General features: G+C 37.2%; 1 protein-coding gene across 3 annotated transcripts in view; it reads left to right on the top strand.

Moving 5' to 3' along the window:
* Window positions 1–23,464, top strand: part of rgs3a (regulator of G protein signaling 3a) — a 325,489-nt gene that overhangs the window by 96,849 nt on the left and 205,176 nt on the right. For all 3 annotated transcript variants that reach the window (XM_051689346.1, XM_051689356.1, XM_051689393.1), the window contains one exon: window positions 18,787–18,918. In XM_051689346.1, the coding sequence (XP_051545306.1) occupies window positions 18,787–18,918 (132 nt within the window). The remainder of the gene's footprint in view (window positions 1–18,786; window positions 18,919–23,464) is intronic.

Raw genomic sequence — 23,464 nt, 5'->3', positions numbered from 1 at the left:
TCTTTGCAACCTAGTCTCTTAGAATTAACAATACTATTTACTGTAACTGTTTTCCGTTCTACGATTTGCCACAGTTTTCTGGTGAAATTAACACTTGGCGATAGAACAACTGTGCGTTTTATTCACTTTCACACAAATTACGAGTACAATGGCTTATTATTACTTCATAAACACTTATTTTTCAATCTATTACTCAAACACTGCTATGTTACAATATGATATCGAAACACTTTTACTCGAATGCATCATTTAAAAAAACGATACATTTTAACTCTTGTATTACAGTTCCACCTACATTTACACACTTATTCCATTGTGATTAGCTTGTGCAGTAGCTCACCTCATAGAGTGTTGGACTTGGAACTTGGAAGACCCAAGCACATTAACTTACATGTGAGATGAAAGTGTCATAGAAGCGACACATGAGACGGAAGTGTCATAGAAGCAACGCGTGAGACGAAAGTGTCATAGAAGTTACACGTGAGACGAAAGTGTCATAGAAGCGACACGTGAGACGGAAGTGTCATAGAAGCGTCACGTGAGACGAAAGTGTCATAGAAGCTACATGTGAGACGAAAGTGTCATAGAAGTGTCTCAAAATGATGCAGATGCTTCAGAAAATGTATTTTTCATATTGCATTACCACCCCCAGAACCTATTCCTCCAGCGGCTCCGCTTTCCACGGCTCCGCCCCCAGAGTCTTCCACGGCTCCGCCCGCTCCCCCAGAGACTATTTCCCCAGCAGCTCCGCCTGCTCCCCCAGAGACTCCTCCAACAGCGGCTCCGCCTCCTGACCCTCTCTCGGCCCTGCGGTCACCTCCAAGGCCTCCTGACCCTGTCTCGGTCCTGTGGCCGCCTCCCAGGACTCCTGACCCAGTCTTCACCTTGAGATCATCTTCTTGGTGTCTTGGCCATCCGTCTGATCTGCTCTGGTCTCATGGCCATCCGCCTGATCTGCTCTGGTCTCCCTGGTCTCCTGGCCGTCCCCCTGATCTGCCCTGGTCTCCCTGGTCTCCTGGCCGTCCACCTGATCTGCTCTGGTCTCCCTGGCCTCCTGGCCGCCCGCCTGATCTGCTCTGGTCTACTTGGTCCTCCAAGCCTGCAGCGTCACTCTGGCTCTCCATCCCTCCAGCTCTGCCTTGGTTTCAAACCTCCCTGACTTTGCCTTGTTCCTCTGCTCCCCTTGCCCCTTGTGCCCCCCTGAACTACCTGTTTTCCCCCCACACCCCATGGACAATTTGGTTTTTTGTTTTGTTTTTTGGAGCGTCTGGAATCCGCTCCTTAAAAGGGGGGCTCTGTCACGTATTCCCTGTGTTTTTGCATAGATTTTATTTTGAAATTCTTGTTTAGTTCCCCGTTCCTGTTTCCTGTTAATTTTGTAGTCCTTTGTAGTTTCTTTTCATGATTGGTTTTCCCCTGATTGTTTTCCCCAGGTGTTCGTCATTTCCTTGTTTGCCAATTTGTATTTAAGCCCTTGTTTCCCCTGGTTTCTTTGTCAGTCTTTACATGTGTTGTCATGTTCTGTGCCTGGTTTCCCATGTTTTTGTTTTGTTTTGTTTTATTCTGAGTTACTTTGTTAATCTTTTGTTTTTCATTAAAGCTGCATTTAGATCCTCATTCCACATCTGCCTCGTCACAATAGTTTCCTCTGAATATATTTAATCTATTATCTATTTATTATAAATTTAACAATAATTTAATTCGATTTTATATAACATTGTTTGATAAAAGAACAAGGTACAGGAGGAACAGTTCTGTTCATTCTCATGTTAATCAGGTCCTGTCTGATAAATAGAGTATCTAACATGACATACCTGTATATAGGTTGGTACTAATAAAAGCCACATGCTAATGTGACACTTAAGACTAGTGGTGCTGACAGCTGATACATGTGCTGTACAGACAACCACACAAACAAGTGCCATGATGACTTTGGATTAATACACGCAGTAGGAGCAGACTGTCCTCATTACTCAATACTTGATTATGCAAATACACTGTAACATAAAGACTGCAATGTCAGGGTTATGTCATTAGTTTTTGTAGATATTTGTATGTACTTTTAAATGTTTAGACAAATACTGCAACCTACAATATCAACGTATTACCAGCTTCAAAAATGCAAATGCTCTAATGTATGTATTACTTTAGAGATGTAAAAATATTTACACATCCTCTGTCCTCTTATTGAAAGACTGGTGGGAACTGGAATTGCTCAAACCTTTTTTGAGAGGACTTCTATGTTCAGTACTCAGACACAATTCCTTAGTGGGACATCAGTAAATAATGGTGAATTTTTGTCAGAGAAAGACCTTTTTAATGGCAAATTTATTTATAAATGAAGTACAGATGGGACATATAAGTCATTGGCACTCATTTTATTGCAGTTTTTAATTATCATCATAGCTAAACAAGAATAAAATATTAGTGAAACACATAATTTCTTTTTATTATTTGTATAGCGTTTATCACAACACACATCGTTTCAAAGCAGCTTTATAGAAAATCATGCTTTAACAGAAAATGAAACTGTAATATCTTTAAAGTCTTAGAGTCATCATTGTGCAATTGTAAATTGTTTATAAAAATAAATAATTAAATAGTTAAATAATAATTGTATTTATTACCCCAGTGAGCAAGCCGAAGGCAACTGTGGCAAGGAAAACAAAACTCCATAAGGTGTTGGTTAATGGAGAAAAATAACCTTGGGAGAAACCAGGCTCAAAGTGGGGGCCAGTTCCCCTCAGTATATATAATGCTAGTATTAGTTATTTTGCAATATCATCAATGTTATGGTAAAGGGTCATTGAAAAATAAGGTTGTCTGAGGTGTTATAAATAAGAAATATTTTGTAAATCTGTTTTGAAACACTTGTGTCAAGTTCATAGAAATGTAATCTTTTGTCCAAAATGATTTCATACATCGTTGAAAAACCTTTATAGCATTTTATACAAAATAAATAAATAACTAAATGACTTAATGTCATGTGCATTTCATTAATGTCATTAACATAAACACATTTTAAGGTAAAACTTATATATATATATATATATATCATACATTTTTTAATAAAAAACGTCAAGAAGTTTTCTCAGGGTTACACCACGTCATAACCAAAATGTGCCTTTTCAAAAAAAAAAAAAAAAATAAAAAAAATCTAAATATCAGATATCAGATTTAGTCATATTTTAAAACAATTGTTTCACTGCTTATTATTATTATTATTATTATTGTACAAAATATTAATAAAAGATTATTCTGCACTACTCATGGCAACATTTTTTTTTTTTTTTTTCTAGAATTTCAGCTTTTAATGAAACGGTTAGACCATATGACATTTTTCTTTTATTTTTGCTTTCTTTTTTTTTACTTTTAGCCCCAGAAGAATATCAAAATGACTTTAAACTATTAAATTAAATATATGCACATAATAGAAGAGGTGTATTCAAGTAATTGTATTGTGTTAATTGCAGTTTTTTTAATGTATTTTTCAATAATTTAATAGATCTGCACAAAAAAATAGCGTCACATGATCCTATAACATTAATGTGTCTGTATTCAATTTAGTGGTGTTAAAAATTTGAAAAAAACATTTGCATGTCTATAAAATTGCATGCAAGGGTTTAAATTTTAGTAGCTGTACATATGTTGATATTATACACTGTATATCACTGTGTTTCAAATCCAAACGTGGTAGAACTAGACTCTGTTTACAAATACCTATTAATACTAAGTAACTGAGATCTGATGGTTACTGAAATTATGACCATATTTATATTTTAAATTCTTGGCAAATCCTTGCTTATCAAAGTGACTTGCAAGTGCAATTACTGTATTTAACATACAGTATATATGTTGGAATTTACCTAGTAACACTAAATATCAGATTTAATACAGTTGCAAACATAGAACCAATATAAATTAGGAAGCCAAATAAAGGACTGCTACCTTGGCTTAAAAAAAAAAAAAAAAACTCAAAGGTAGAGGTGCTCATTGTTGAGTGGGGCTGCAATCTACACCACAATAAAAAATTAAAAAAGTGCAAGGCACTCTATCTCCCATGGTATACAACACTATTTATTGTTTGTAGCAAAATATAATAGTTGTAAAGTGTGTCGTCCTACAGTTCCACTCCCAATTGTATGGCTTTGTAAATTTATGCCATCCCTCGAAATTTCCCTTATTATCCACAGTTGGTGGTGATGTAATTGCTTGCCCATTGTTGAGCATTAAACAGTTTAAGTGTATGATATAGTCACACTCAGGTTAACTTCAGACAATAAATCATAGTTGATGTGGCTGTGTTCTCTTACAGTTAATTTAGAACTGTAAGAGTATAATTTATTTTATCTTGATCAGGAGCGGGCATGTGTTGCGATGTGCTGAGGATGTTTTCTTTGTATTGTCAGAAGACCACTGTGGTCCAGCAGTATTGTTAGCTGACTCCATCCCTGAGTTACGTAATGCAAGACTTTAATTTGATTCTACTTTCTCCCTTGTCTCCATATGCTCTCATAATTGTACCTGGAGATGATCTCTGGCCAGAGAGAAACCGCCCAACTAATAGATCTCATTAGTAGGATATGTCATGTGTCTGTACGTTTTTCACTACCTCCCATCTTCCTTGCACAATCGATGCCCAAGTATATGCCATCTATCTTTCTTCTGACAGGTATAATCACATTGAGGTTGTACCCCAAGGGGCTTAATGCCAGACAGAAGCAGAATTGTGAGCAAAAAGGAGAAAAACTGGTCTCTCGAGGCAATAAAATAAAGAACAAATGTCTGTTTCTGTTTGCCTATGTTTCTCTCAGTTCTAAGAGTTTGAAGTCAGTGTGAAACGCCATTCACAGTCCATTTAACTTCTGTAATGTTATCTATTTTCGAGTGGAAAAGGAAATAAAAAAAATAAAATAAAAAAAATGTCAGACTGGACTTGATTGGATTGAATTAGAAGATTTCAACAACAAAATTAGTTGTAAGTAGTATGAGTAGCATGATAACACTGGAAATGCAACCAAAAGAAGTGTACTATAAGTACTATGAGTGCTTTAGAGCAGTAACAAATCCATTAAGTGAGCGAAACTTCAGTGAAGACAGCACCTTACAAATGTAAAGGCAGTTTTACATGGGACATGGTCACCGCATGTTCCCTATTCATTTTCAGTGAGAGAGAGGCGGCAGGCGGCAAAATGGAGGCAGAAGTCGAAGCAGTGCCGCTTTCCAAGCTTGTTCACGAGAATCCTGCCGCTTTGTCATGCAAGACTACTTGCGGTGCACACCACGCAGGATAAAAATATTTCTCCGCACTGCTGCTTGTTATTGACCAATCATAGCTAAATTTATTCACAACTAATCAAATTATATTTTGCTTTTATGTAATCAAAAATATCATGGAGAAAAATATCGTCGCTGTTCGATGAAAAACAAGTATCTCCACTTTTGACAATTTTTACTTTTTACCATAGACGGAATGCACCGAATGACCTCTTCCTACTGTTTGAATTGTGCATCGAAATGACCAATGAAAAGACGTTTAATCAGGCTATCTGTGTTATAAGTATCTCCATTGGCCTTGAGAAGTGTCCATTGAAACCGCGTATGTCCCGCCCTAATGTTTTGAAGAGTGTCAACAAATTTACCTCAGCAGTCTGGGGCTGCGTTCTACTTCATTTTTAACATCCACTCGCTAACTCCCCTAAGCACTTCCCCTTGGGGGAATCCCCACCGCCATTTTTGAAGTTCGTTCCACTTCGTTAAGTGAGCGAGGGAAGTTTCTGTTGAAAGACCCTAAACCCCTCGATTTTGACCGAGGAAGCGAACCTAATCTGATGTACGCTTCAGGCAGCTCCATATCCCACAATGCAACTCGATTGTGACGTGACAGCAGATTGCACTTCATAAACCCCACCCCCACACAACTCTAATGTTTGATGGAAGTGAAGTTACGTCAGTTAAGCAGTTTAGAAAAGTTATATTGAGATTTAACAACATAGTACTTGTAGCTACTTTAAACTGTTTATCACACAGTTATAGCCTATGTGTTCATTGTTATGTTACCATTTTCATTTTTGCAAAGCTTGATTAATCATTTCTAACAATTAATTCTAATAAAAAAAATAAAAAAAATTAATATTAGATTTATACTTGTAAGCCTCTGACATTAAAACTAAACTTTACCTGAATCTGTGGTTGCGTCAGTCTCTGAAAACTTTGTTTTCTCAGGTGCAAAAATCACTAAATAATTCTGCATATTGACATCAGCCTTCATCATGCTCCAAGTGATGAAGGGTTAAGGGTGTTCCAGTTAAACCCATTGCACGTCCTCCACCAGTAGTGGACACTCGCAACGCAGTGACGTACATCCGAGTCTATGAGACAGAGTGAAGTTTGCGAGGGAAGGGGATACAAATTTGAAATGGAACGCAGCCTGGCTCTGTGATTTCCCTGACAACTAAAGCCATTCATGCTCACACAATATCAGGTGGCTTTAAAAAGTAGACTATACCAGCCATATACGGTTGCCAGATTTCCATCTTCACGAAATCGGGATTAAAAGTTAATTCTGAAAGGCAATTTATGCGTTGGACCCGGAAAACGTGTCTCGAAACCAAACTGTCCCCTCAATAACCGGTAAAAAAGTCATAAAACTGATTTCGATCTAAAATAGAAAGCTCAGATTATATCCAGAAATAAATTCTCTAGCAATCGATAACCTACCAACTGAGTTCTGGGAAAATGAACAGGTCTGTAGCTTAACATGCGCCATTGGAACCCATGATAAGAAAATCATGTATGTCCACGTTCGCCAACAAAAATTCAAGTCCAATTAAAATATCGAACAGATGTGTAATGATAATATTCTATTTATGGTGCTAAAGGTGACTAATTGTGGTATTTTTGATTCATTTTGTAAGATTATGAGAAAAAGAGTTTTTCCATGCTCTTAAAAAATGAATTTTTTGGAGATACGTGCTTTTCATCAGACAGCGACGATATACTTGCTGTTGCTGAATTTCCTGACCTATATAACGATTCTTTGAGCGTTTATAGAGGCATAAATAGGAAAACAGCCTCATGGGAAGCTGTGAGTGGACAAGTCGGTGTACCAGGTGAAAATAGACTATGGAAACATGTATAGCTTATGTTTGGAAGATAGACGACTCTGTGATGTATACAAACGGGCCATGGACCGTCTACATTAATATAAAAATGAGCTTATTACAATATTTACAGTTATAAAATATTTTAATTAAGTGCCATTTTATTTATGTGCAATCACTTACTGTATATGAAAACTAATACAATATTTACTGTACTATTTACTGTACAGTAAACGCCTTAGAGACCCAGTATCTGAGCTGAAGCATTAGGGGGCATTATTGCACTTCTATTGGTGCGTTTCGCACCGCTTATTGTGTGAATGAAAACACTTGTACACACTAGAGGCGGCAAGAACGCAAGAAAAGCCTGCCGCCCACCGCGTCCTGTGTAAAACAGCCTTAAGTTGATTGCTTTAGCATCACCCCACGCTGTATGAATATGTATGATTTTTGAGATACAAGTGTTCAGCTTAGGTTGGCTAATGTGCTAAAGCTAGCGGCAGCACATCACATGCGTTTGAAAACTCAATTCCGTCAGCTGTTAAACAGCGAATGTTTCCATGTAGTAAAAAACTGTTTAGTGTTCCATTTGTGTATAGTGGAAACAAATACATAGTGAATAGTGTGTCATTTGGGACACAGCATACACTACTTGGCTCAGTGCGTGTATAGTGCGTCATTTGAGGCACAGCAATAATCTAAAAGATTGTTTTGGTTTTCTCTGACATCAACTGCAGATGTTTGAATGGAAACACATTTACTTCAGACTGACATAAGCTGAGTTTTTCATTGGCTTTTAAAGGCCTGGAAAATGCGTGCATGCTGGCAGCGAGTGGAAGCGCCACATGGTCTTGAGCGCTGTGTGTGCATGTGGTCACTCTACTGTACAGCACAGTGCCTGTGTTTATGCATTAGACCATTACACCAGGCTGAGCACTGTGGAGATCCACAGGGGGGAGGTAAGATGCATCCTGTTGGGTTTTGTGTGTTGTGCTGAGGAAGTGTTTTTCAGGAAAATGTAGACTGTAGGTCAGATTTAAAGTACACTGTGTGGCTGATGATTTGGTTGCTGAGTTTATGAACATTACTGCATCTGTGTCACTTATGCAGACTGATAATGATTTTGAGTTGTTTATGCATTTGTAAAAAAACTTGCAAGTAATGATAGGCTGAAAAAAGAAGGTTCCCTGATTGTTGTGACAGGAACCAGCAGTGTTTTTATTGCCAGGTTTACGTTCGATATACTTAGTGGTGCTACAGTTAGAAGGCAAACATCACTGTTAACACTTAGGGTTAGTAATTTAAACAACACTGAAAAAATATTATGAGTTGGATTTACATAAAAAATATATATGTAGCATTTTTGCATCACACTTTTAAAGCAAATTCAACTTAAGTCAACTAAGCTGGAAAACCCATGTTAGATATTAATAAATGTATTAGACCAATAAACTTCCTTTACTTAAAAAATTAAGTCACACCAAAATATTTAACAAATAATGGCAAGTTGTTTCAAAGTAATATTTAAGCTAAACTTAACTAGAAACCTACACACACACACAAAGGATTTGACAAATTGAAAATGTTCCAGTGCTCTTTTTCTTTTCTCTGTACTCTGCTCAAAAGCATTAGTCTCATAATGGGATTGATAGGTTTCTCTCGTCTGAGGTCACAAACTCTGGGAAGCCCACATGCATGTTAGCGAGGAGTCAGGTTATTTTAGCATCAGCCCACAGAGGAGTCCTAACCTAGATTCATGCGAGAAAGAATGGGGGTGCAGTGCCGTCAAATATCGAAATATCTCTTTCTTTTGCTCTGTGTCGTTATCAGGGATTGGGGAATCTGTCTGAGAGAGCAGTGTGCAGGAGAATTAGAAGATTCACTTCAGAAGCACCTGCGGTCACTTCTGTAAGTTTGTCTGAGATGTTTTGGGAAGTGGAAGGGGCAAAGTTTGGTCTCGACATTGATATAAAATTTGGACTCTCGGTCGAGCAATTATAATTTAGCAATTATAATTATATAGGCCTGTCGTGATTATTAAATAATCACCTGATTGAGGTTATTTGATCTAATGATTATTGTGCACTTTAAATTGCAATCACATTTTACTGTTCAAATAAGGGGATGGATGGCATGTTTGAGTGTCTCATTCAGAACTCCGTCTGTCTCACTGAGCCACATCACGTACTGGACTGAATGCAGTTCCTGAAGAGCACGTGAAGATTAACCGCTTCTGAACCTGACTTGAAGCACTGTGATGCATGCAATGTCTGAGGATGTTTGCGCCAAATTGCCACGAAAATACACAATCTGTCACCAACAATCATGCCACGGTCCAAATCACTGAGATCTTTTCCCCATTCTTATGGTTGATGTGAACATTAACTGAAGCTCCTGACCCATATCTGCATGATTTTATGCACTGCACTGCTGCCACATGATTGGCTGATTAGATAATTGCATGATTGTTGGTGCCAGACGGGCTGGTTTGAGTATTCCTGTAACTGCTGATCTTCTGGGATTTTCACTCACAACAGTCTCTAGAATTTACTCAGAATGGTGCCAAAAACAAAAAATATCCAGTGAGGGGCAGTTCTGTGGATGGAAATGCCTTGTTGATGAGAGAGGTCAACAGAGAATGGCCCGACTGGTTCAAACTGACAAAGTCTATGGTAACTCAGATAACCGCTCTGTACAGTTGTGGTGAGAAGAATAGCATCTCAGAATGCTATTCTGAGATGCAGATTGGCACAGTTTTGGTAGCACGAGGGGGACCTACACAATATCAGGCAGGTGGTTTTAATGTTGTGGCTGATCGGTGTATAAATGAGGATTTTAGTTTTAATTTAATGATCATGTAACAGCAAAAGTTATTTGCCGTTGTTGGTTCATACACACAGTGTTAATGACATGCAGTGACACAGAGGAGCCCTGTGTCATACCCACTTACTCTATTTATAGAGTAAGTGGGTATGACAGAATCTCAAAAGTCTCAAGAGACAGAATCTCAAAAGTCTTTCTTCATGTGAAGGGCTTGTGGGTTTATTCGGAGAGCCTTAAAGTAATGCGTGAAAGCTAATAATTTTGGACAGAAATATTTTACTATTGCATAATATAATATAATATAATATAATATAATATAATATAATATAATATAATAGCTATTCAGGTTGGCTAGGTTCCAAAAACAACAGTGTAAATGCAAAATGGACCAAGACTAACATTGAACAAAAAAGAGAGAGATCTTTTAAGTATTTTAGCACCAGCATCCCCCTAGATCCAATCAATCAGTAAATAATTATGTAAAAAAAAAAAAAAAAAAAAAATTAAGTGTCCACAACTGCATTAGATTAATATAATACAATGGGAGAATAATGAAACATGCAGCAATAGAGAAAACAATAACATTCTAAGTAAGATTGGACTTAAAACTGATCTCTTTGTACTTGAGTTGGGAACATTCACCCTCTGGGAGTAACTACATGCAGCTCCTCATGATCCTCATGATCCGGGAACAGTTTTAATGTATTCAGTTTAAGAACTTTAAATTATAAGCAGCTTATATCTTGAGTCATGGAGCATCATACACTACGAGATTACCTCTGTAGTCATGGAAATCCGGATCAAAAATGTATTATTATTATTAGTTATTAATATTAGTTAGTATTGCTTTTAAAATAGATTAAGGCCTGTTCAACTTTAGCAGAGGTGACTTTCAAATACACTTGTATGATAATCATGCATTTGCATGACCTTGTTTCTAAAAGAGTGGCTACCTCAGAGACCAACAGCTTTAGCTTTCTGATAAAATAGTCAACCACAGGAGACGAAAGTTCATTTCTTTCATAAATACTTCGATGAACCGCAGTGGACATTTTAAGACTGCCAGTGCTACATGGACCAATATTCCATCAAAATAACATACTAGAAGAAGCTTACAGTTAAATTATAATTATGTATAATTTATATAAAATATAATTATAATTATGTTGGCTTGATGAAGCAAAATACTGTTATTCTATTTTATTTATTTATTTAATTTCAAAATCCCTTAACCGAGACCAAAATTTTGAACACAAATTCATACAGCTTTCAAGCTACATCCGCCAAACTTGGCACAGATCTTTAGACTGTTCTGGAATTGTGTGCTATGTATGTTCTAACTGATCAGACTTACGGTTTTCGCACAATGGACTATCAAATATTTGAAAAATCCCATAGAATTACATTGACTGAATGTTTTAATTGGCCAATGGAATGCTCTTTAATTCAAACTCCAACTGTCAAAAATCCATCCATCCATCCATCCATCCATCCATCCAGCCATCCATCCATCCATCCATGACCATGTACACACTACAAAGTTTCGGAAGTGACAATTGCTTTTAAATGCGGGAGTGAATCCCCTAAATTTTCATTATATGTGTGTTCGGAATACAGGAGTTACTCCCGCAATTGTGATGACTGATAAGTAATAACCATAGCAACACTGCAGTGTCTCGCGCCTGTGAACAAGAAACATGAATGCCACCAGTTAATCCATTTTGTGTGCTACCTTTGAGCAAAGTGATTATCCAGCAGAGATGTATTATCATCCAATAATGTTTAGTTAACTGCTGTCTACAGAATTGCTGTGTTTTGTTTATGCATGTCTACCCTGTCTTCACCAGGCGCGTCCGTTGATGCGATGCACCACATCGGCTTGAGGGTGTCTACAATGGACGTGTTGACAAGAACGTTCTAAACCATTTAATTTGTGTAGTAGCGCCAGCGAGTGAAGCGCAAAATGGAATGGGACACCCTTTTATTGTCGGCGCGAAGGGCGCATCACAACGGACGCTTCCAGTGTAGACAGCATCATTGATTATAATTGGTTTCTATTACTTTTCACGCAATGCTCACGTCCGGTGTAGAAGGGTGAACAGTGCGTTAAACAGTGCATTCTCTCTGGACAGTCATGTGTGGGTTTCCCCGAGACCGCCAGGCAGATGGGAGAAACTTTAGTGGAGAGAGAGACTGGAATATTTGAGTGAGTGAAGACATAACCAGGAGAAGACACATTTCACAATAACTATTTTTCCATCCAAGTTTTTTTTTTTTTTTGCGACAAAAGGTGTAGCATATTATCGATATAGCTGATGGAAATGCAAATTATTGCTAAAATTATACAAGTGTCGACAATATTTTTCCATTCAACTCTAGCGCATAAACTCTATGTTGATACTTCAAATGTTGTGAAAAACTGGTTTGGAAACACTTTTTGTAGAGAAAATTGCCATTAATGCAATTTTAGGTCACATGACAGAATTTACCTCAAACATTAACCTCTGTTAATCATGACGGCAAGGTATACATCCTTGAAATCCAATTTATTGTACATGAAGCATTACTCGCACTGTTATGGATTGGTCTTAACGGCATACCTGCACAGATCCGATGCTGCAAACAAATCTGCGTCATGACACTTCCAGAAGTGCCAACACAAATATCTCGTATCATGCACCTATCATTGATAAGTGCACGGAGAACAAATGAATGGCTACTCTTTGCGATTAATTTAATCATGGTAGCCATCTGTTTATTTATTAAAGTTGCTTTTCTGGGGGGCCCGGGTAGCTCAGTGAGTAAAGACGCTACTACCACCCCTGGAGTCTCGAGTTCGAATCCAGGGCGTGCTGAGTGACTTCAGCCACTCCTAAGCAACCAAATTGGCCCAGTTGCTAGGGAGGGTAGAGTCACATTGGGTTAACCTCCTCGTGGTCACCATAATGTGGTTCTCGCTCTCAGTGTGACATGTGGTGAACTGTGCATGGATGCCGTGGAGAATAGCGTGAAGCCTCCACACGTGCTATGTATCCGTGGTAACGTGCTCAACAAGCCATGTGATAAGATGCATGGATTGACTGTCTCAGACGTGGAGGCAACTGGGATTTGTCCTCCGCCACCCATATTGAGGTGAGTCACTATGCCACCACAAGGACTTAGAGTGCATTGGGAATTGGGCATTCAAAATTGAAAAAAAAAAAAAAAAAAATTGCTTTTCCACACCATTCAAAATAATAAACGGCAGTCATGGAATTAAATTAAAAATAAATACACAATACTAGGAGAAAAGCTTCAGTGTGCTTTTTTGGAACACTAACGTAGCCCAATTCTATAAAGTTATTGTTTAGCTTACTTTTGAAAAAAATGCAGGCAAAATTCCCAGTATTAAATAAAATAAATTACCAAACGAAAAAGGCATTAAATTAAAAAAATAAATTACCAAGCCAAAAAATAATATTATTAGGCCTATATAATTGCCTTTTCTGTACACAAACTTAAATTAGCCTTACCCTGTATGACGAGGAGGAGGGCGGGGCCAGGCCGTGAGTGTGCACGGCCGGCCCCCAATCGGGCTAATCAGCCGAGGAGAGGAATAAGGCAGATTTGGATGCGGCAGTTCAAGAGAGAGAGAGCCATACTCAGCTGCCATGTGTATATTTTTTTGTGTCTTTTTAAGTTTTCATTAAACATTATTTTGATGGCTCGATGGTTCCCAGACACACTGTCGCCTGGTCCACACCACTGCCGTCTGCCTAAAGGAGCAGCCGCAGCCGTCCGCCAGGGGACGGAGGGGCTCACTGCCGGCCGCCTGGAGTGGTGGAGCCGTTGCCAGCTCCCCAAAGAGATGCGCGCTCTGCGTTCTTAAGGCAGCGTTCATGAGGCTCCACTCACATCATGTGTGCCTCATTATCCACTGCCCAAACGAAGCTCATGAATTTGCACCTCTCCTGTCTCCAGCCCACTTCCATTGTGAGCCTGGCTGAATGACGGCCCTAAAAGGCGGGGTGACAATTATGAGAGTGAGGTGTGGATCGTTCGCCAACAGTATTTATGCATCAATAATCAGAAGGCGCATGTCGAACATATAAAAATATACTATGAATAACTGAATCATGAGTATTTTGTCTGCATGAAATTACTTCATAACATATACGCCAGGCCCATCTCCAGTTCTAAGATGTAAAGTGCGCCAGACAGTTGGAGGGGTGGGGGTGTGGTTGCCAAGGTGGGCCAAGCTTATGATGGGTGGGCTATGGAGCCGTGACTGATGCATGCACACAATTAACTTGAATTTGGCTTGCCCTCGTTAAATTTATTCTGCATTACGGTTCTGGAATCTGAGCACAGTCTGATCTGATTGATCGCTCCCACTGATCTATAATATATCAGTGATCAGGAATTTCACATTTTGTTCTGGAATCCAAGCACGAGAGAACCAGCACTGTTTTATTGGTATATACTGTAATGTGTCCAGGCAGAACTTGTGAGACTTTCATACATTTGTACTTGTCAATGATGTAAAGTAAACAATTTTAGTGTATTTCCATTGCTGATTTGGCTCAATAACACTTGCTATGGATTTCGGTCAGATTTTTGTTTTCACCTCAGTTTTTTCTGCTGACAATCTGGCTATTTTAGGTGGACCCTTAGTTTAAGAAACTAAACCATTAATAATCTGTGTTTGTTCAAAGAATGAAACACGATTGCCCCCTACTGATCATGTCTCTCCTGTCAAGAAACTTTTTACTTCACACAGCTGACCTTTTTCTATGTGTGATTCATTTGTGGCAGACAGTGTTACTTCAAACTTTAGTTGTCTCAGAGTTACTCATCACTCAAGATCAGATAAGGATGAGTATTGTATCAGATTTTTACGGGGTTTTAGTAAAAGGGAAAGATGTCACTGTATCACAACATGGTGGAATTGCTCCAAACTTTCCGTTATTTTGAGCAACAGCTGCAATAATGTGACCTATTGCAGGATTTGTGCTATTAGCTGGCTGTACGCAAATCATATATATTTTTTGGTAAAAACTAAAACAAATACTTTATGTGGTAACATATTAACTGTTTTTCTTTGTTACATATATGATTTATTTTGAATTTCGAAAACAATTTTATCCCGATAGGTTTCCCAAACACTCTCTTGTCATCCTTTCTAATCAGAAAGTTCTGCCCCAAACTCACACCATTGTTTGATGCGGTTGTTTGAGCCAGAAGAGGATATGCCAAACCATTCAAACAAATAGAGCAACAGAGCCACAGTGTTTGTATTCTTCAAAAAGCCAGCCTACAAATAGCTTATAGTTATATATACAGAGGCTGCACAATTAATCAAAACAAAACTGAAATTGCGATATGGCCTTGTGCAATTTTTAAACTACATAAATAGTATGACATGTAGGCTAAAAGTACATTAAAGGATGTAGCATGATGCATTATATACAAATAATGCATCATGAACATACAAAAAACTATATTTTTGGTAACATTTTACAGTGAGGTTCCTTTTGTTAACATTGGTTAGGCTAATGCATTAGGTATCATAAACTAACAATTTTCATGTTAGTTCAAACTGTATTAACAAATGTTAACATATACAGCTTTTAGTTAACCTGTTGATGTGCATTTTAGTTTATTTTAGTTCATAATGCGTAAACGTTTACCATATGTACCACATATTAACATAATTTTTTATGTTTAAAAATTACTATTATATGTTGGAATGAACATTAACCAAGATTAATAATTGCTATTAATGTTGTTCACTGTAAGTTTATAATAACTAATGTATTAACTAATGTTAACAAATGCAACCTTATTGTAAAGTGTTACAGATGGTGTCATAACATATGAAAACTAAAACTATACTAAGATGATGGGCCCTATTTTAAGAGTGCTAGCAATAAGTGCAGCCCTATGCCATAAGTCATAAGCACAAAATCAGTAGGCATGGCCATGAAATTTTGGTATTTTCATGCAAGCATGCGCTAAGTCTAGGTGCAAGTAGGTTTGGCAAAATCGCCTGCGCAGTGTGCAAATGTGCTGGATTAAGTGCAATTGAATTCTGAGGTTCTTCTCTGGGATTTCCACCCTCTGCGTCCATACCCTGTCAAGCACCAGCGAGACAGCTCATTCATAAGAAGATGGTAGTGTAAATGGACCGTATGCAATGAATAAGAAGAATAGAAAATGTGCATTAACTGCATCCTTGATGAATGCCAGGCATATTTCTATGACAGTGACACGCTCCTTTTATACACATGGAAAATGCGATTCTCTTCTTTTTGGATGTATGCTCAGTTAATTTATAGGGAATGTAAGTATTATTAATCATTTTTATCTACTGACAAAAAAATTGAATTAAATTAAATTAAATATATTCAAACACGAAAAAAATACAAATAAACCAAAAATATTTCTAAATTCAAATTTAAATTTAAACTAAATGAAAATATTATTAAAATAACAAAGTGGTACAAAAATCATACCCAATCCAAACATTTTAGTCTCTCCTTTTTCCACTGGCCCCTTTTGCAGTGAATTTAAAATCAATCTCAACAACAGGTGGAAAATTACTAGTAGGCTACAAGTTTTATCATTAATATTAATCAATTAATTTCGTGAAGGGGCAGTGGTAGCTCAGCAGTTAAGGCTCTGGGTTACTGATCAGAAGGTCGGGGGTTCAAGCCCCAGCACCGCCAAGATGCCACTGTTGGGCCCTTGAGCAAGGCCCTTGACCCTATCTGCTCCAGGGGCGCCGTATCATGGCTGACCCTGCACTCTGACCCCAGCCTAGCTGGGATATGTGAAAAAGAAGAATTTCACTGTATATGTGCAAATGTATAATGTGTGATAAATAAAGATAATTATAATACAATTGTAAATATACAATAATAATAATACATATAAAGATAACAATAAAAATAATAAATAATTGAAAAAATAAACCATGACCTCTAGAAAGTTAATACTAGTGATTACCCCTGAAACATTGTGATTGTCAGGGACATTATTTGATGTTCTGTACTTTCAGAATTTGGACATGAACTTTATTACCACCTGCTGGTGGAATCTTCAAACTGCAAATGCAGGAACTGAATTTGAACGTTAAGAGGTGGTATTGAAACGTCTTAGCGCAATGACCTATTTTTCAGGAAAATAGCAAATTGTGCTTTGCACCACTTAATCTACATACAATAAACCAATAGTGCAAACACTCCCACTCATGCCCATTTACGCTTTGCGCACTCAGGAAAATAGAGCCCTAAATAAAAACTAAAAAGAGACATTTTCAAAAAATAAAAACTAAATAAAAACTATTTACATTAAAACAAACTCAAATGAAAATAAAATTGAAAAACAAAACGCAAAATGAAATAAAAACTAGTGAAATTTTCAAAACTATAATAACCCTGCTTTTAGGTAATTCCAAATATGTTTGGCTGCTACAAGTACAAATAATATACCCTCATTTGTGGACAGAGGAGCAGGGCTGGATGTAGGCCTGGGCAGAGGTGGGCTGAGCCGACCTAAACGTGAGTCTTGCCCAACAAATCAATTATCTGGCAAACACAGTATTAAATAAAATATTAGATTTGTGCATTGCGCAAAAGCAGTTTGGGGACAGGCTTAATGTTGCAAACATTGAACATTGGCTGTAGACCACCGCATCCAATCACAAAACAGCACCAGACATTTGTGATATTTTTCTATTTTTGTCATTGCTGACACACATTTATAGACAAACAGTTGTACATTTAATTGTTATATTAAGATGGTGATATACCAGAGTTGCAGTGGCTGTACTTGGTGCCCCCTAAAACAACACTGATAGTGTCTCTAGTAGTGAACATGTGGCTTCTTTTAATTTATCACAGACTTCCCGCTCATCAAATATCTCCCTCTCCTTTCCACCTCAGCTCCCAAAATAACATACTGTGCATGTTAACGAAATACTGGACCTGAATTGAATAGGGCCATCCCAGCCAATATTAGCTGATGATTCTGTTTGTGACCAAGGCTGGATACAGTATATTTAAATTCCTTGAATTATTTTATATTGGATTTTGTAGTTACTGCATGTACATAAAGTTTTCTCTGAATCTCAGCATATGAGCCAAACTTGTCTGTCACAGTACAGATCATAGTCTAGTCCTGATTTCAGTCATAATTTTGCATTTTGCATTTTTAAGCACTATAATTGCTAATTACATTTCCATTTAACCAATTAACCACGGAAGTCAAAGAGAAAGAATCATCATTTAATATTGTATCATTACTTCTTTAAGCAGTTCCCATCATTGTGATTTGCCTTTGTAATTTGCTTTAAGGCTGGAAGTCTATTGCTGTATTTTATTTCTTAGTAATGGAGGTAGTATACAAAGAATAAGGTTGTCAGGGCCCACTTCAACAATGTTTATCCATTGATTTATTTATTGCCATTATAATATGGGGAATAAGTGTAAAATATATGTATAATAGGCCTTATGATCTTAACAATGACACCATGTTATGCCAATACTAGACATGAAAACAAGTAGAGTACCCTCCCCCAACCCTTAAGGTAACAATTGTCCATGTTTATGCCCATACAATGTACTAGCGATTAATCAGTACAATGCACAATTAGTGCCTTAAGATGGCTTTTATCAGCAATGTAACTTATAGCCAAATCACTAATCGCCACTGTCAGCGCACAGAAGCAATTAACCGCACCATAAGTGCTTTTCTTTCAATATCTGTTTAGCTCCCTGAACCACAAATGACAAAAGTCAAATAATTTTTCTCACTTAACCACACACCATAAGCATTAGCATACTGAAATATTAATCTCTTTGTGTGTGTGTCTCAGCAGAAGTGTGATTGTCTTCTAAGTCTGGAAGCATATTCTGTGGAGCAGAAGGCAAGAGTGTGTCATTGTTTGAGTGAGAACATCATCAAACAGCTCCAGCTTCATAGAAGACAGACCTTCGGCCCACGTGAACAGGTACATGCTAGCCCTTTTTACTCTACAAGCTTACTTACGCATGCATTTATGTTCTAACTCCGATCCACATATACTGTGATCTGTTTTTACCAACGGCATATGCTGGGTATTGTCTAGATAGAGAAGCAAATCAGTAATTTAAAACTGTAGTGTAACAGACCATGTAATGGCATGCTGGTTCTTAATGCAGGTCTTTCATTGGGTATATATATATATATATATATATATATATATATATATATATATATATATATATATATATATATATATATAGCTTATAAATACATAATGAAATGTATAAGGTAAAGTTATTTCACCATTTTAATCACCTTTTAGCTTTTTTGCAGTTCACTTAAATAGTCCTGTGGTGTGACAAATGAGTTTAAAAAGGTACAAATATTCCATATAGTCTTTCATTTGCAAAAAAAAATTTAAAAACTTTTTTTTTATTCAACAGCATGAATAAAAGACAAAAAGAATGTCAGCTAACCATAATCAGACCATCTGCCCTGAATTTAATATAATATCTATTTTCATAACCTTGCACAACAAATAATGCACTGACTGAACTTAGAACATAGTTGCTCATGTACAAAAGACTGCCCTCATGGTCTCTTTTATTTGAACTCTTATTCTCAGCTGTAGGGTGGTATTATCCCACTCGAGCGATCATTGACAATGCAGGTTTTCTGACATTCATGAATTCCACTCACTGACAGACAATGCAGACACCTGTGGTGGTGTTTTGCACATTAATTAGTTTGAATCAGTTGTAGAAAGTAGAAAGTGTTTTTTTTTTTTTATTTTTACTTTCTTGAGTATCAAAATAATATTATTTACTTTTCTTTCCTAGATTTTTTTTAGCCAAATGAAAACATTTTACACTGATACAGACCCTCTCTTTACCTGTTACCCTGATTAAAACAGTTTGTTTAATTATTTATTAAAAAAAGAGCAGAGACCAGTTTACAAACAGAATGCAGTATGTGACTGACAGCAGCTTGAGTACAGACACTCAGCGCATGTGCTCATGGAGTCTGTGTCAGACCAGTTTCACTATAGCGAAGGTACTTAAAGGGATAGTTCACCCAAAAATGAAAATTCTCTCATCATTTACTCACCCTCATACCATCCCAGATGTTAATGACTTCCTTTCTTCTGCCGAACACAAACAAAGATTTTTAGAAGAATATTTCAGCTCTGTAGGTCCATACAATGCAAGTGAATGGCTGTCAGACCTTTGTAGCTCCAAATACACATAAAGGAAACATAAAAGTAATCCTTATGACTCCAGTGGTTAAATCCATGTCTTTAGAAGCGATATAATGTGTGGGTGAGAAAGTCACGTGGTGCCTGTTTAGTTTTACTTTCACATCTGAAAGTGAAAGTTAAAGTGGATATTTAGAGTAAAAAGGACTTAAATATTGTTCTGTTTCTCACCCACACCTATTATATTGCTTCTGAAGATATGGATTTAACCACTGGAGTCATATGGATTACTTTTATGTTTCTTTATGTGATTTCTGAAGCTACAAATGTCTGATCACCATTCACTTGCATTGTATAGACCTACTGAGCTGAGATATTTTTCTAAAAATCTTTGTTTGGGTTCTGCTGAAGAAAGAAAGTCATAAACATCTGGGATGGCATGAGGGTGAGTAAATGATCATCATTTTTGGGTGAACTATCCCTTTAAATAAGCGGAAAGGTGATTCCAAATGCACAGATAATTTGCAATTTTCCCTGGTTGTATACAAACCTGATGGTCTAAATGTATTCAACACTGAATATCACTAATTACGTGGAACACAGAAACCATGGAGGACACTTCTAAGATATTGTGGAATAATGACAGTAGGAATAATGTTTTTTGCCACATGATTTTGCTTCATTGATGATTGATGAATGATGATGAATGGGAAACTGGGTGTCACATGCTTTTGGTTCTTTCTACAGGAACATAGCACCGAGTATTTACTTAATTTGATACCCGCACACTGTTGACTTACAGTCGGCTGCTTTCAAATTCACATGTGTGTATGTCTGCGTGTGTGGCAAAGAGCACTCATGTCAAGTTGCCATCCGTGAAATAAATTCCATTCATAAAATATCCCGGAATTTGAACATTTTCCTGACATGTTCACCCATAGGCGCACTTGTTTATGTGCTATTCAAGAAGAAAATACTGATCAAACGTGCTCTCCTAAACCACTCTCAATGAATCTTTAGAAAGTCAGATTTGTGCTCTCCTAAACCACTCTCAACGAATCTTTAGAAAGTCTGATCCATTTTAGTGAATCGGTTTGTTCGGATGTGCATGAACTGTATTAAAGGACGATTCATTCGTTTGCCAAAATAGTCGTATATACTAGTATTCATAGTTTCATGCAGAATACCCAATACATTATTTACAGCTTATAATTTTTTTTTTGTTTGTTTGTTTTTTTGTGCTAAATATTTAGTTAAATTTAGTTAAATTCTGCTGCTTACCACTGTTCACATGCTGTTTAATACTAATAGTTACATTTGTTTTTTTTTATAAAGATTTTACTTCAGTATAGTTAGGCCCTATTGTTAATAGCTTGTAGTGTAGCTAACTATGTTTTAAATGGGTAGCTTTAACTCAAAATTGCTCAGGGACAGAATAAGTAACTATGCTGAACTTTTACATTACACAATTATTTATATTATTGTTTGAATTAATTATATGCTGTTCATGTTAATTTCCATGAACTATAGCCTATTTTCTGAAAGAAAAAATGCCCTGTCCTTATCCACCTGTGACAGCTTTACTGATTGTACTGAACTGTCACTTATTTTATCCAATATAACATGTCTAAGACTCAATTACTGTGTGTGGCTTTAAAAATAAGTTTCATAAGACGAATGGATCTGAATTAGCAGTTTTTACTTTTTGATACTTAAGTACTTTTAAAACCAGGTAATTTTTACTCTAGTAGTATTTTAAAGGATGACTTTTTTTAAGTAATACATTTGTGTGGTATCTGTATTTTTACTTAAAGGTGCAGTATGTAAGATTCAGAAACCCTTGTTATTAATGACACCTGTGGCCGTTAAGTGAACTGCAGCCAGCTACCTGTTGCTCATGCTCACGCTCGTGCACACACTCCATAGGGACACGAGTGAGCATCGGCCAAAACAATGACGTAACGTACAAAGACACTGAACGTGATCCACCGGCATCATGCTGACAGATGAGGTAGCATAATTAAAATCACACAGTAATGATTGTCTTACTACAAACTTTGAGAGTAAACTAAAACTACTTATCAGCTAACGTAGCATACTGATACACACATACAGCTACATACTACCAAACTATACCAGAGAGTTTACTGTTGTACTGCACTGTTATGTTGCACTATTGTATGTTTTGTATGTCATACGTTGTACTGCGAATAAGAAACCAGCGTATTTGCTTAAATTTATCCGGTATACCTGAATTTTTGTATAAAGAGAAGATCGTTGAAATTATTTGAAAGTTATGAAGCAAGGTAGCTTGCAATTTGTCAGCATTAGCAGGCAAGATCAAGTTAGCTAAAATTACCCAGATCAATCCTTATGGCACTATATTTCACATGCTTTGCAGTTATGTAAGCTTACCTGTCCAATAAGAAGAATGCCAATTCAGGGTCGGTTTTGATCTCCAAAACTGAATGAAGGTCCCTCCAGGAATCAAATGCCCTGCCGATGTTCACTCTAGTTCCGCTCGACCACGATCACGTTCCCACTTAGCCAGACTGGATTCAGTAGATAAATGATTTTTTTATATGTATTTAAAATTTTGGGCTTTCTCAGAGTATGTGTAGGAGTAGGTGTTGTGCTGGGAGCCAGCCGTTTGCTGGATTCCATCTCTAAGATAACGTTACCTAGTGTTGCAGTTTGTTGTCACTGTTGAATAGCGGAAGAGAAGCACTGAGGCAAGGCTCTCGGGAGCGCGCATAAACATCATATCCTTTGGATTTTCCCGGCAAAAGCGACCCGCTCCCTTCACATGAAAATCAGTCTACAGGCTTTAATAGGCAACCTAAGAAGTCAGGGAAGGGCAAATTTTTTAAGTTGCGTTATAAGCCGTTCACACATTGGCAAAAACAAAAGCCGAATATTTCATGAAAATTGTTACATATTGCACCTTTAATTATGGAAATTTAGGACTTTTTCCACCACTGCTCATAATGCAGGTGGTAATGAATGAGCAGCTTTCTATGTTATAAGAGAACAGGGGAATGTGTGTGTTATTAGGATTTATGTTATATGGGCAGTGATGGGCAGTAACTTCACTAAGCTGAAGTATGTAACTTTTATTGTGTTGGAATACTTTCTCCTATCCCAGCTTATTATGCAGAGACAACTATTAGTAAGCCATTCATAGGTTAATATTCTCGAACACTCTAAGCTCTATAGCACTATGAAAATTGCTCTGTTTATATTGAGCGACCCACTTAGACCCACTTAGACCCGCTTAGACCCGCCCCAACAACGTTACTCAACCAATGGTGTGAACTGGGGGCAGGACTACCTCTTT

This window comes from Myxocyprinus asiaticus, chromosome 4 (assembly GCF_019703515.2).
Source record: "Myxocyprinus asiaticus isolate MX2 ecotype Aquarium Trade chromosome 4, UBuf_Myxa_2, whole genome shotgun sequence".
NCBI classification, from domain to species: domain Eukaryota; kingdom Metazoa; phylum Chordata; class Actinopteri; order Cypriniformes; family Catostomidae; genus Myxocyprinus; species Myxocyprinus asiaticus.
The sequence above is the reverse complement of the archived record's forward strand: the minus strand, read 5'-3'. Positions and strand labels throughout refer to the sequence as shown.